Consider the following 14,186-nt stretch of genomic DNA (forward strand, 5'->3'; position numbering starts at 1 on the left):
CCAGCAAACCAAACGCACAAGCAGGTCCACCAGATCCAGTCTCACATGGGACGCTGGGAGACGGCAAACAAGCAGTCTGTGCACTTAGTAGAAAACGAAATCCAAGCAAGCATACCAGATATTCAGCCACCAGGAATGCCTGGAGATTTTGTCCAGCAAGGAGCTGCCCAACGAAAGACAGAATGCCAAACTTCGTGTTGACCAGTTAAAGTATGATGTCCAGCACCGCAGACTGCTCTCAGAAACTTTCAGCATTGTCGATACGCAAGGGAGCAGCAGGAGAGACAGCGAGAGGAGCTTCTGACTCGCACTTTTACCCCCAATGTGGGATGCGACGGCCCCTGCGAGGCTGCAACGGCCCCTGTGAGGCTGAGACGGCCCCTGTGAGGCTGAGACGGCCCCTCTGAGGTTGAGATGGCCCCTGTGAGGCCGAGACGGCCCCTGAGAGGTTGCGATGGCCCTGTGAGGCTGAGACGGCCCCTGAGAGGCTGCAACGGCCCCTGAGAGGCTGCAACGGCCCCTGAGAGGCTGCGACGGCCCCTGTGAGGCTGCGACGGTCCCTGTGAGGCTGAGATGGCCCCTGTGAGGCTGAGATGGCCCCTGGGAAGCCGAGAAAAATACCACATGATCTCACTCATTTATGGATAATAAAGACCATTATAAACTGATGAACAAAAATAGATACAGAGGCAGAGCAGCATTGAACAGACTGTCAAACTACAATGGGAAGCCTGGGGAGGGTTGGGGGGGGCGGTAAGAAATCAACCAAAGGACTTGTATGCATGCATATAAGAATAACCAATGGACACAAGACACTGGGGAGTAGTGGAGGCCGGGGGAATGTCAAGGGGCGGGGGGGAGGGAAGGAGACATGTGTAATACTCTTTGTAATACTTTAAGAAATAAAACAAAATTAAATTTTAAAAAATCCAGTTAAGAGTCATCTTTGCAGGGAAAAAAAAATGGCTCTACTGATATTTTTCCTCTTTTTTCCCCCTAGGGTATTCTGCAGAAAAGAAATTCTGGTTAAAAGGTAACATAAAGGAAGACAGTTTTAATAAAATATTACCAAGAGTCTAGAAAATCTAGTTGAATAGTAAATCCATCAAATAACATTAAAATAATGTACCTACTCAAAAATTATCTGCAGCCGAAACCGGTTTGGCTCAGTGGATAGAGCGTCGGCCTGCGGACTGAAGGGTCCCAGGTTCGATTCCGGTCAAGGGCATGTACCTTGGTTGCGGGCACATTCCCAGTGGGAGATGTGCAGGAGGCAGCTGATAGATATTTCTCTCTCATCGATGTTTCTGACTCTCTATCTCTCTCCCTTCCTCTCTGTAAAAAGTCAATAAAATATATTTAAAAAAAAAATTATCTGCAAATCCCAAACTCTGTTTTGCTTAAAGCAAATCACACTAGGGAAAATATGGGATTCAGAATAAATTCCCATGGTGGTGATCTACTTTCCCTTCTTTTGATGACATATCTCATCCCCCTTAGCCACTTCCACTTTTTCCTTTCAGAGTTTTTTTCTATCTGGTGTGGACTGAGAGGACTCCATTTCGTCTTTGCTAGCAAGACCATTAGATTATGAAATCTAACCTATCAGTGGTTGTATCTCCTGCCTTCAAAAACCTCATCTGCAGTGGAAGAAAAGGAAGACAGAAGGATAGAAAATTAGAAAACAGAATCCAAAGGGAGGAGGGATCCTTACAGTGTATGAATTCCTGGATCTGGCTGTCACTTAGCTCTGTCCTATATCAGCTTGTAAACCAATGCTAGTACATAATCTTTCTTGATTTAAACTAGTTTGAGGTGGGTTTTTAGTACTTATAATGGAAGTCCAGCTAATACAGTGATATAATGGAAAGAAAACACACTGAACCAGAGGCAAAAGAAACCTGGAGGAATACTTCAGTAAGCTTGGTAGGTAACTTCTCTGAGTCTCAATTTCCTCATCTATAAATATTAGACAGATTTAAGATTAAAAGAACGTTTTAAAAATGCATTTTTTTAACCTTCAGAAAATATACTTGCTCCTCTAATGGTGCCTGTTATCTCTTACAGAAGTATGACAGTATTTTGAATGCTAGCAAAGTATGTAGCAAAACAAAGTGTCCCTAAGACAAAAAAAAGCATTATCTAAGTGTACTGAAACTTGAATGTTTAAGCCATAGTTTCACTGGTTAATAGATTATCAGATGTCTACTGCATGACCTCAATCTTTCTTCTAAATACTTAAAAACCTAACAGATAAAAATACACGTTCAACTGTAGTCTGTTTATGTGCCAATTGAAATTTTAAGCCACAGGGAGAAAATTATTAAAAACTTGAAGAATTTAGAATTATTAGTGCTAAGTTAATTTTCAATAAATATTTAAGCAAGCATTTAATAAAAAATAATCTTTAATTTATAAAAAAATGTCCTTACTTTGTAATGGACTGACAAAAAGCTGCTACTTCCTCGTTCTGCACTTCAATTTCTTGTAGAAGAGAACTTCCAGTTGGCAAACTACTGGTCCCATTTGGGTCTTTCTGTAATCAAAAAAGTATTTTTATTTTAAAAGTAAAAGATACCCAAAATGCTAAATAGCAGCATAGTACAAACACATTTTTACAAAGATATGGAGGTAAAATAAATGACATTAGTAACAGTTTTAAATTATGGACTTTTCTATCCATAAAAGTAATGCCAACTAAACTTTATTTTAAAATTCATTGGTTTTATTTGCTCAAAAAGTAGAAAGATGCTGTTCTTTGTGTTGGTTAGTAAGAATGTAATGCTAGCCTGGCCGATGTTGCTCAGTGGTTGAGTGTTGACCCATGAATCAAGAGGTCCTAGGTTCGATTAGGCAGATGCCTGGGTTGCTCGATTCCCAGTAGGAAGCAGCTGATCAATGTTCCTCTCTCATCGATGTGTCCATCTCTCCCTCTCTTTGAAGTCAATAAAAATATATTAAAAAAAAAAAAGAATGGAATGCTGAAAACATTTTCATTCAAATCCTTCCTGAAATAAACACAAAGTTAACAGCTGAATGAAATTAAAGGACTAGCCCTTATTTTACGAAAATGAAGAGAGAAGCCTATTTGGGACTTCCCTAATAAACCAGCAATTCTATATACAGGGTGGGGCAAAAGCAGGTTTACAGTTGTGAGTACACAAAACAGAGTTTACTCTTGTATATTATTTATTAATTATTGTATTATTTTCCATACAAACAACAGTAAACCTACTTTTGCCCCAACCTGTATTTAACTTAGGCCTTCAATTCCAACAAAGCAGCTTGTTCCTTACACAAGACAATGAGATCTAGGAGTTAGTGGACATTTTCTATGATAATAAACTTATACAAACAACCCAATAGTCCTTCAAAAGTTAAGTTTATGTCTGATCGAAATTTGTGTGCAACCTTTAGGAGATAAATTCACCACCCAAGCAAAGGCGAATTGCAGAGTTCATAAGAAGAGGCATTTTGGTTACTACATAAAAATACTTAATTTGGCACAAATTTCAAATGTAAATTTCCATTAAAATTAGAATTAGAATGTTCAACAATTAAAAATTAAGTGAATCAGTCCTAGCCCGTTTGGCTCAGTGGATAGAGCAACGACCTGCAGACTGAAGGGTCCCAGGTTCGGTTCCAGTCAAGGTCACATGCCCAGGTTGTGGGTTGATTCCCAGTTGGGGGCCTGCAGGAGGCAGCTAATCAATGATTCTCTCTCATCATTGATGTTTCTATCTCTTGCTCCCTCTCCCTTCCTCTCTGAAATTAATAAAAATATATGTTTTTTTTAAAAAGTAAGTGAATCAGAGCACAGTGTATAAACATCAAGAGTTGTAATGGATTTCAATGAACATTTTGTCAGAAAATTTAACTGGAAACTTAGGGCAATAATTCCTTTATGAATTTTCTTCTTTTAAAACGTGGGAGAGACCTTTCTGCTAGAATGTGATATGCACATTTGGGGAAGAAAAACAAACAAACAAGTCTTGAGTTCCAGAAAATCGCAACTAAAAATAACAAAGCTTATAAGAAAAAGAGGTAAGGCTGATTACTCAAAATCATTGTAACTTCATAACCAAAGCCCCAACTAACACAATAAAAAGATCTTATAAAAATACTAGCAAAATGAAGTCTCCACTTGAATTTGTACCTAGCATTATCCTGGAGCTCCTGCCTCCTCATTTATGATATGGATTCTTGAGGGCATTTATTAAAAATATCACCTAGACCAGGGGTGGGCAAACTTTTTGACTCGAGGGCCACAACGGGTTCTTAAACTGGACCGGAGGGCTGGAACAAAAGCATGGATGGAGTGTTTGTGTGAACTAATATAAATTCAAAGTAAACATCATTACATAAAAGGGTATGGTCTTTTTTTCCAATAGTTTTATTCATTTCAAATGGGCCGGATCCGGCCCGCAGGCCGTAGTTTGCCGACGGCTGACCTAGACTACAGATTTCTTCAATAAACAAAGTTCTTAATGCAAAGAAAATGTCTTCACAACAGGTAATGTATTCACTGCTTCACCAGAGAGCTTACCACTGTGGAATATGAAACCATTCTTAAAGCTACTTATCCAACTACCATTTTTACTAATACACTTCTGCAAGATTTTCAGTGTTTTCCTTAATATTTTCTTATATTACTAATACTTTCTCTTTAATTGTCAGAAAATCTGTTGTTTTAAAATGTTAATTTGCTGGTAAAGATTATGTGTGAACTGATGCTACTTCCCCATTATAGTGACATCAATCTCATATTTAACAATTACATCCATTAATTTGTATTACAGAAAAAAAGCCCTGGAGTAAACAGACCATACTACCCTAAAATACTGAGATTTGTTGTTCCTAACAAACCTTTTGGTCTGACATTCCAACCTTGTCATAATCTAATCCAATCATATTTCTGAGAACTTCCTAAATGATTTCTATGTTCCAGTTAGCTTGAATCATATCCTGTTCCTAATAAAACACAAATGAGCTTTCCTGCCCTCTGAAACTTTGTCTTCAATGCTTTCCTCGTAAATTTCCCTCAGGAGTAAAAAAAAAAAACACAAACTATTAATTTTAAGGTCCAACAGAATGCCACTTCATTTATGCCTTTTTTATATTACCCAGTATGAAGCAATTCTTCCCTCCTAGCTCTTTTAAGTACTTACTTAGCCTGAACCAGACACTGCATCATTATATCCTATTTAATATTTTTCCTAATGTGAAAGCTCCTTAAAGATAAAAATCAAATTTTACTGAATTTTATATATTTTTTAGAACTTTGTATGTAGTTCAGAAGGCACTCAACCATTGGCTCAATTTGTTGAATGTTTTGTTCCCTCTAAAAAAAAAAAGTTAAAAGTCATTTAATACTTCACACCCATTAGAATGGCCCAGCTGGTGTGGCTCAGTAGTTGAGCGTCAATCCGTGAACCAAGAGATCCCTGCTTTGATTCCTGGTCGGGGCACACGCCCAGGTTGTGAGATTGTGGGCTCTATCCTCAGTGGGGGGTGTGCAGGAGGCAACTGATCGAGGTCTCTCTTTCATCAATGTTTCTATCCTTCTCCCTTCCTCCCTCTCTCTCTCTAAAATCAATTTTTTAAAAAGATACTTTCTTAAAAACAACAACTCAGGAAACAAATGATGGTGAGAATGTGAAGACAACGGAATCCTTATGCACTATTAGTAGTAATGTAAAATTGTACAGTCTCTGTGGAAAAACAGTATGGTGGTTTCCAAAACAACTAAAAATAAAACTACCATATAACCCAGCATTTTCATTTTGGAGTACATACTCAGAAAACTTGAGAGTAGTTCTTGAAGAGATATTAGTACACCCATGTTCATAGTGGCATTATTCACAACTAGAGGCCCGGTGGACGAAATTCATGAGGGGGGGGGGAGTGTCCCCACAACCTGGCCTGTGCCCTCTCGCAGTCTGGAACCCCTCGGGAGATAACGACCTGCTGACTTAGACCTGCTCCCGGGTGGCAGAGGGCAGGCCCAATCCCTAGGTGCAGCCCCTGGTCAGGCTCAGAGCAGGGCGGATTGGGGAGTTGGGGCGCTGCCCCCTGTCATGCACAGAGCAGGGTGGATCGGGAGGTTGTGATGCCACCTTCAGTCACGCTCAGGGTAGGGCCAATTTGGGGGTTGGGGCACTGCCCCCTGTCACACTCAAGGCAGGGTCAATGGGGAGGTTGGGGCACCACCCCTGTCACGCACAGAGCAGGGCCCATAAGGGGGTTGGGGAGCTCCCCCCTATCACTCACAGAGTAGGGCCGATAGGGGAGTTGGGGCACTGCCCCCTGTTACACACAGAGCAGGGCGGATCAGGGGGTTGGGACGCCGCCACTATCACACTCAGGGCAGGGCTGATGGGGAGGTTATGGCTCTACCCCGTCACACACAGAGCAGGGCCCGTGGCGGGGGGGGGGGGGGGGGGGGGGGGAGGGGCAGCGCTGCACCCTGTCACACACAGAGCAGGGCCGATGATCAGGGGGTTGGGGTGCCGCACCCAGTCACACACAGAGCCGCAGGGCAATCAGGGATTGGGGAGCTCCCCGCTATCAGGCACAGAGCAGGACTGATCAGGGGGTTGGTGCGCCTTCCCCTGTCACGAACAGAGCAGGGCGGATAGGGAGGTTGTGGCCCCGCCCCCTGTCACACACAGAGCTGCAGGGCGATCAGGGGGTTTGGGCGCTGCCCCCTGTCACACTGATCCCGGTGCCGGGAGGCCTCTTGGCTCCGCTGATCCTGGTGCTGGGAGACATATTACCCTTTTACTATATAGGATAGAGGCCTGGTGCATGGTGGGGGCCGGCTGGTTTGCCCTGAAGGGTGTCCTGGATCAGGGTGGGGGGTCCCCACTGGGGTGCCTGGCCAGCCTGGGTGAGGGGATGATGGCTGTTTGTAGCTGGTCACACACCCTTCAGGATGGGGGTCCCCACTGGGGTGCCTGTCCAGCCTGGGTGAGGGGCTGAGGGCTCTTTTCAGGCTGGCGGGTGACTGAAGCTCCCAACCGCTTCATTTTTTTTTTTTTTTATTCTGGGCCAGCTTTAGCTCTGAGGCTTGGCTCCAGCTCTAAAGCCTCCGCTGCTGAAAGCAGGTATCTGGTTTGTTTGGGTTCTATAATCGAAACACTGTTTCAACTCCAGCTCTGAGATCCCGGCCGGCTGAAAGCAGGTTTCTGGAGTTTGTTTAGCTTCTATATTTGTAAGAATGTTTCAAACTGCAAGCTCAGAGGCTGGCAAGGCAGGCAGGGAACGTTGGAGTCCTCCGTCACTGAAGCAAGCAAGCCTCATGTTCGCTTCAAGCTGCCTGGCTGCCATCTTGGCTGGCAGTTAATTTGCATATCGCCCTGATTAGCCAGTGGGAAGGGTAGCGGAGGTACGGCTAATTACCATGTTTCTCTTTTATTAGATAGGATAGCTAAAACGTAGAAGCAAACCAAGTGGCCATCAACAGATGAACAGATAAGCAAAAAGATATATACTTACAACAGAGTATTATTTAGCCTTAAAAAATAAATTCTGCAATATGCTACAACATGGACGGACCTTGAGGACATTATGCTAAATTAAATAAGCTGGTCATAAACAAATACTGTATGGCTCCACTTACACAAGGCACTTAAGAGTATTCAAAGATCAAAAAGACAAAATGGCCCTAGCCAATTTGGCTCAGTGGATAGAGCGCTGGCCTGTGGACCAAAGGGGTCCCAGGTTTGATTCCAGTCAAGGGCTCGTACCTTGGCTGCAGGCTCCTCTCCAGCCCAGGCCCTGATCAGGGCTCATGCAGGAGGCAACCAATCGATGTGTTTCTCTCACATCACTGTTTCTCTCTGTCTTTCCCCTCTCTCTTCCACTCTCCCTAAAAATCAATGGAAAAATATACTCGAGTGAGGATTAAGAACAAAAATGAAAAAGACAAAATATATAATGGTGGTTGCCAGGAGTTTGGGGGAAGAAAAATGAGAAGTTGTTTAATGAATATAGAATTTCAGTTTTACAAGGTAAAAAGAGTTATAAGGATAAATGGTGGTAATGGCTGCACAACAATATAAATGTATTTAATACCACTGAACTGTAATCTTAAAAGAGACCAAGAGGGTAAATTTTGTTACTTGTATTTTAGCACAATCGAAAAAATATTTAGCAATTACTGAGCATTTATTACATGTCTGGTGTTGCTGTAAGCAATGTACTGGTAGATATGTATGCATTATTTATTTCTAACAAAGTCCTAGTACAGGGGTGGGCAACCCCTGGCACACGTGCCAAACATGGCACACCAGTAACTTTTGCTGGCACATGAAACCCTCTCTTATAATCTTCCATTTACAATTTTTTTTCTTAATATCGACTTTTTAATTTTTCAGATAAATTCAGTGTAGGTGCATCTTAGATAAATAATTTTACATAACAAGTTATATTAAAAACCACAGACATGGATTGACAAGAGAGGGGGGAAGAGCAATTTCTATGCCTCTGCCTTAACTCTCCCTGCCTTCCTAGATCCGGCCAGTGTTTTGGTTTCATCCACATACGCTTGTGAATCTTTGTTCTCAGTGATGAATTTTGTTAAGTCTCGTGATAGGAGTAGCCTGACGGATGAAAGTAGTAGCTCGTGCATATCTCTGAAGGTCACGAAATATAAACCTGATGTAAAATCTCTGTCATCAATGATGCAGCAGCAAAAGTCCCACTGATAATATCAAATGGAGTCATAAAGTTTTCTGTCGGACTATCAGTGTACATGTATACATTAAAAAATAAATGTATTTTTCATCATCATATACTGTGATTTTTATCGCTCAAATAAATTTTATTATTTCTTCAAGGTCTTCACATACGTACACCTTAAGAGATATCAAGTAGGCGTAACATGTTCTCAAAAAATTAGGGTTGGCATGCAGAAGAAATTTGAGTCAGAGATTTTGCTGGTTTTGGCATGCACTCACAAAAAGGCTGCCCACCCCTGTCCTAGTAGGTGGGTACTATTATCCCCATTTTACAGATTTTTTTAAAATGAGGTACAGAGAAATGAATTAACTTATATAAGGTCACACAAGTAATATATTCAGAGATAGGATTTCAACCCAGGTAGCCTAGCTTCAGAATCACATACTTAATTACCATACCAATCTACCTCTCAAGTCTCTTTAAAAAAAAAAATAATGCAATGAGAAAAACAACATATGACCTTTGCAGGAGCAATGTTATAGAAAACCTCTATTTTTGCTTGACCCAATAATCATCTTTCCTTCTTTAACTGTTTTGCATGTTTTACTTAACAGATTTTGAATCTCCTTAATGACGTTTCTAGATTTTTCAAAAATCAAATGTTGCATTTTTTACAGTGCCATTCATGAATTAGGTCTTTCCTCTCAAGCAGGTTATAAGTTTCAATGGACAGTGACAAAAATAGATTATAATAACTAACTCTCTAGTCATACATTAAGGTAATAATAGGCTCTGGAAAGTTAAATAGCTGGGCTGCCAATTATTTTGTCTCAGACATTAGCATTTTTTTGTTTTTCTTCACTCTTTTTAAAAAAAATATATTTTTATTGATTTCAGAGAGAAAGGGAGAGGGAGAGAGAGATAGAAACATCAATTATGAGAGAGAATCATTGATCAGCTGCCTCCTGCATGCCCTCTATTGCAACCCAGGCATGTGTCCTGACCGAGAATTGAACCATGACCTCCTGGTTCGTAGGTTGATGCTCAAGTACCAGGTCACACCAGGTGGGCTCTCCACTCATTTAAAAAAAAAATGTTTTTAATTTTACACCTAGTTTCTAAGCTCTTGCCCCCAGTCCTTCTCCACTCAAACAACCTAAGCATCAAAGTATCTCTTTTCTCCATTGATCTTGCACACTTTTATGTGGCACTCAAGGCTTTGTATTTTGTACTGCAATTTATGTGCATACACAGCCTGTCTCCCTCTTCTTACTCAAATTCTTTAAGGATGAGGTTTGCAAATGATTAATATTTGTAAACCTCACAATGTATAGCCTCAAATATTTTTCAATGAATGAAAGAGACAAATGATAATCAATAAGAAAATAACTGCTAATTATCCAATATATGGAACAAAGAAAAGTCTGTTGTGGAAGATACTGAGTTCTCTAGTAAATATATTAGGCTTGGAAATTTTTAATCATAATCTAGAAATATTTTATTCCAGAAATTCTATTTCAGAGCTAAAGATCTAGATTTGAGGATCATTCATCCAATTTCTGCAATTTCCTACAGGGAAAATTTATGTCTGCTAACCGCTGGTCAGCCTACATCAGGATCACTGAGAGGGCAATATCCCAGCCAAAGGGGTTTTGGGTCCAAGTTCCATCAACAGGAGACAGTTTCTTTACGAGGCTGAGGATTGCACTCATTGAAAATGAAGCTGGAACACCTCTCTCTCTCTCTCTCTCTCTCTCTCTCTCTCTCTCTCTCTCTCTCTTTCTCTCTCTTACACATGCACACGCATATGCATACACACACACACACACACACACACACACACACAGAGATTGGTTGATTTATTATATGAAATTAAATCATGTAATTATAGAGAGTGACAAGACTCGAGAACCACAGTTGGCAAGCTGGATACCCAAGAGAGTCAAAGGTATAGCTCTAGTCTGAATCTGTCAGGCTCAAGACTCAGTAAGAGCCGATGTTTCAGTTTGAATCTGAAGGCAGGAAAAAAATCCATGTTAGAGCTCAAAGGTAGTCAGACTGGAGGAGTTCCTCATGGGCAGGAGGGTCAGCCTTTTTGTTTAAGGCTTTCAACTGATTGGACAAGTCCCACTGATATTAGGAAAGGCAATATGCCTTTATTCAATCTACTGATTCAAATATTAATCTCATCCAGAAACATCCTGACAGACACACTCAGAAGGTCTGACCAAATGCCTAAGCACTCCGTGGCACAGTCAAGTAGACACATAAACTTAACCATCACAGCCTCTCAACCATAAAGACCCATGGTCACATCACTATAAAAGTCTAAACCAGTAGTTTTTAAATTCTGTATCTTGGAGCCTAAAGATACAGAATGGGAACAAGAGAAAACAGGTAACAAATATTAAAGACAACCAAGAACAAAACTTCAGGCAAATGCCTAGGTTTAGAAGCTAGGCAAAGGAAAAGGAGTCAAAGATCATAGAATGAAAAATAGGAAGTATGATTAACTAGGGCAACAGAAGAGAAGTTTTAAAAAAAGGATGTAGTCAATTGTTGCAAGCAAAACAAAAGGGATGGACCGTGAATGTGGTCACTAGATTGACAATGAGTAGTCATATGACCAGAAATAAACTTCTGCAATATGATGGGAACAATAGAGGACAGAGAAGACTGGAAAGGAAGTAAGTACAAATTCCCTTATAAAAAATAATGGTAGAAAATACTTTGGGGAGACAGGAATAGGAAAAGAGATGAAAGAATTAAATTTTGGAAAAGGGAAGGAATATCTCCTTCCTCAATCCAGAAAGAAGGGCATATCTGAGGTGGGCAAGTACATACAAAGAATAGCCTTCACCTCAACATTAAAAAAAAAAAAAAGGTAATGAGGTCATCTACTAGAAGAGAGGTGGAAAGAGTTCATTAGGCGATTAAGGAAAGCAGTGAAGATTTTAAATGATTCACAAAAACTTATCACTATATACTTTGTAAAGCAGTTGTAAGAATATGGGAAAGGTTTATGCCTACAAAAGTCCAAGGTTCATGCCACATTACCCCAAAATTAGATGGAACAAAATACTAAGTTTTAAATAAATATACCATAAGCATTAAATAAATATAAGTAACTATTCAGAACTTGGTTACTTCCTTATTGAATTTTTTTTTAAGAATCCTTTTATTATCCTTTATTTATTTTTAGATATATTTTTGTTTATTTCAGAGAGGAAAGGAGAGGAAGAGAGACAGAAACATCAATGATAAAGAGAATCATTAACTGGCCACCCCCATTGGGGATCGAGCCCTGCCCGGGAATCAAACTGTGACCCCCTGGTTCATTCGCCCACACTCAACCACTGAGCCACACCAGCTGGGCTTCCTTATTGAAAATTTTTTTTTTAATTTACAGAAAAGACTTCAGTAACCCATCAAAATAGAGTATTACAATCAGCTAGATAATAAAAATCATGTTTTGTTCAGGTTTCCCTCACCTTTAAAATTAATAATAGACAATGGGAATATAAGTTTATAACATTAATATAATTAACTTTTAGAAAGAGTAAATATCCACAGAACTTTGCAGAACCACTTCTATGAAAATAATTTAATTCATTACTCAAATATATAAATGTGCTCAATGTAGCTAAATATATAGCTATTAACTCAAAGTCTGATTTAAATTTAAATTGCCATAAGACAGTTTTAAGTAGTATTCCTTTTCTTGGTTTTATTCACAAAACATTTGAACTAAAGTATTTAGACTACTATTAACAAAACAAGACATTAAAAGGAAATAGGAAGTAAGCTTGCTGAGTAAGAAAAACACCCTTCTGAGTTTTCACCACAAAGCATAAAATTCTAACAGCTTTGAAAAGAATAATTAAGTATATAAAGTAACTAAAGAAAACAGACTTCACAATCTTATTTCCCAACAAAATATATAAACCTCAAGGGAAAGCTGTTAATTAGAGATGAATAGTGTATGAAAAATTAAAAGCTCCATCTAATATTTGTGCCACAAACTTCCAACATTATTAGTGTTCTGTTTGCCTCCCCCCTTTTTGGCCTAAATGAAACCAAACTTTATCTTCTTGTACACAAAGAAAATGATAAAATCTTGTGTTAATAAAAGAGCTTAGAACTTTTTTTAAAATATAGAAAACCTTTTACAGCATTTTTAACAGGTGCACACCAAACTTCTGATTGAAGACCTTCAGTAATTGTACATTAACAACCTATTGGCTACTTTTATAAATACCTTTGTTGACATTTACCTATTATACCTTCCCCCCTGAATTTTCTTTCCTTGTTTTACTTTTGGGTACAATAAATTTTAAAATTAAGTTACTAAATTGAATTTCTCAATTCACAGAGAAATATATAAACAAATAAGATTTGCTTAATTTTTAAAAATATATTTTATTGATTTTTTACAGAGAGGAAGGGAGAGGGATAGAGAGTTAGAAACATTGATGAGAGAGAAACATCGATCAGCTGCCTCCTGCACACCCCCGACTGGGGATGTGCCCACAACCAAGGCACATGCCCTTGACTAGACTCGAACCTGGGACCCTTCAGTCAGCAGGTCAACGCTCCATCCACTGAGCCAAATCGGTTAGGGCAATTTGCTTAATTTTTAAGTTTTCTATAAAATATTTAACTTTCAGCACCTGCTATCACTTGTCTCTATTAAAATGTAACACAATGCTTGCTACTTAATGTAGCACAAAGTAACATGCTTAACGTATTAACATATTGAAAATTTTAGTATATCACTATTTCATCTTTATTAGAATACTGTGGGCCCTGGCTGGGTAACTCAGTTGGTTAGAGCATAGTCCTATACACCAGAGGGTGGTGGGTTTGATTCCTGGTCAGGGGACATACCCAGGCTGCAGGTTTGATTCCAGGTTGGGGCACATGCAGGAGGCAACCAAACAATGTTTCTCTCTCACATTGATGTTTCTCTCTTTCTCCCTCTCTCTCTCTCTCCCTTCCTCTCTGTAAAATTTTTAAAAAAATTGTAATTATAAAAGCAAAATACAAATCTGCAATTAAGTATACTATATTTGGAAAGGAAAAGTCTAAACCCTGCTGCCTCTCTTCTGAGGGAAGACATCCTGCCCAGCTACCCTTAACTAATTTTTCCAAATAGTTAAGACTATATGAACTTGACAACTACACCATATAATCAATAATCAATAATAATAAAAGGGTAATATGCTAATTAACCAGACGTCCTTCTGGATGTCCTTCCTTCTGGACCAAGCCGCAGCAGGTGGGGGCCGAGGCAGAGGTGAACAAATTTTGTGCATCGGGCCTCTAGTCCTATATAATAAAAGGCTAATATGCAAATCGACCAAACGACAGAATGACTGGTCGCTATGACACACACTTACGACCAGGGAGCAGATGCTCAATGCAGGAGCTGCCCCCTGGTGGTCAGTGCGCTCCCACAGGGGGAGCACCAATCAGCCAGAAGCCGGGCTTATGGCTGGCGAATG

At 39.8% G+C, this 14,186-nt stretch overlaps 1 protein-coding gene across 2 annotated transcripts in view; it reads right to left on the bottom strand.

The window, feature by feature from the left end:
- PIK3C2A (phosphatidylinositol-4-phosphate 3-kinase catalytic subunit type 2 alpha) overlaps positions 1-14,186 on the bottom strand; it is a 105,924-nt gene that overhangs the window by 58,120 nt on the left and 33,618 nt on the right. For both annotated transcript variants that reach the window (XM_059709029.1, XM_059709030.1), the window contains exon 3: positions 2,433-2,536. In XM_059709029.1, coding sequence (XP_059565012.1) covers positions 2,433-2,536 — 104 coding nt within the window. The remainder of the gene's footprint in view (positions 1-2,432; positions 2,537-14,186) is intronic.

This window comes from Myotis daubentonii, chromosome 9 (genome assembly GCF_963259705.1).
Source record: "Myotis daubentonii chromosome 9, mMyoDau2.1, whole genome shotgun sequence".
Lineage (NCBI taxonomy): Eukaryota > Metazoa > Chordata > Mammalia > Chiroptera > Vespertilionidae > Myotis > Myotis daubentonii.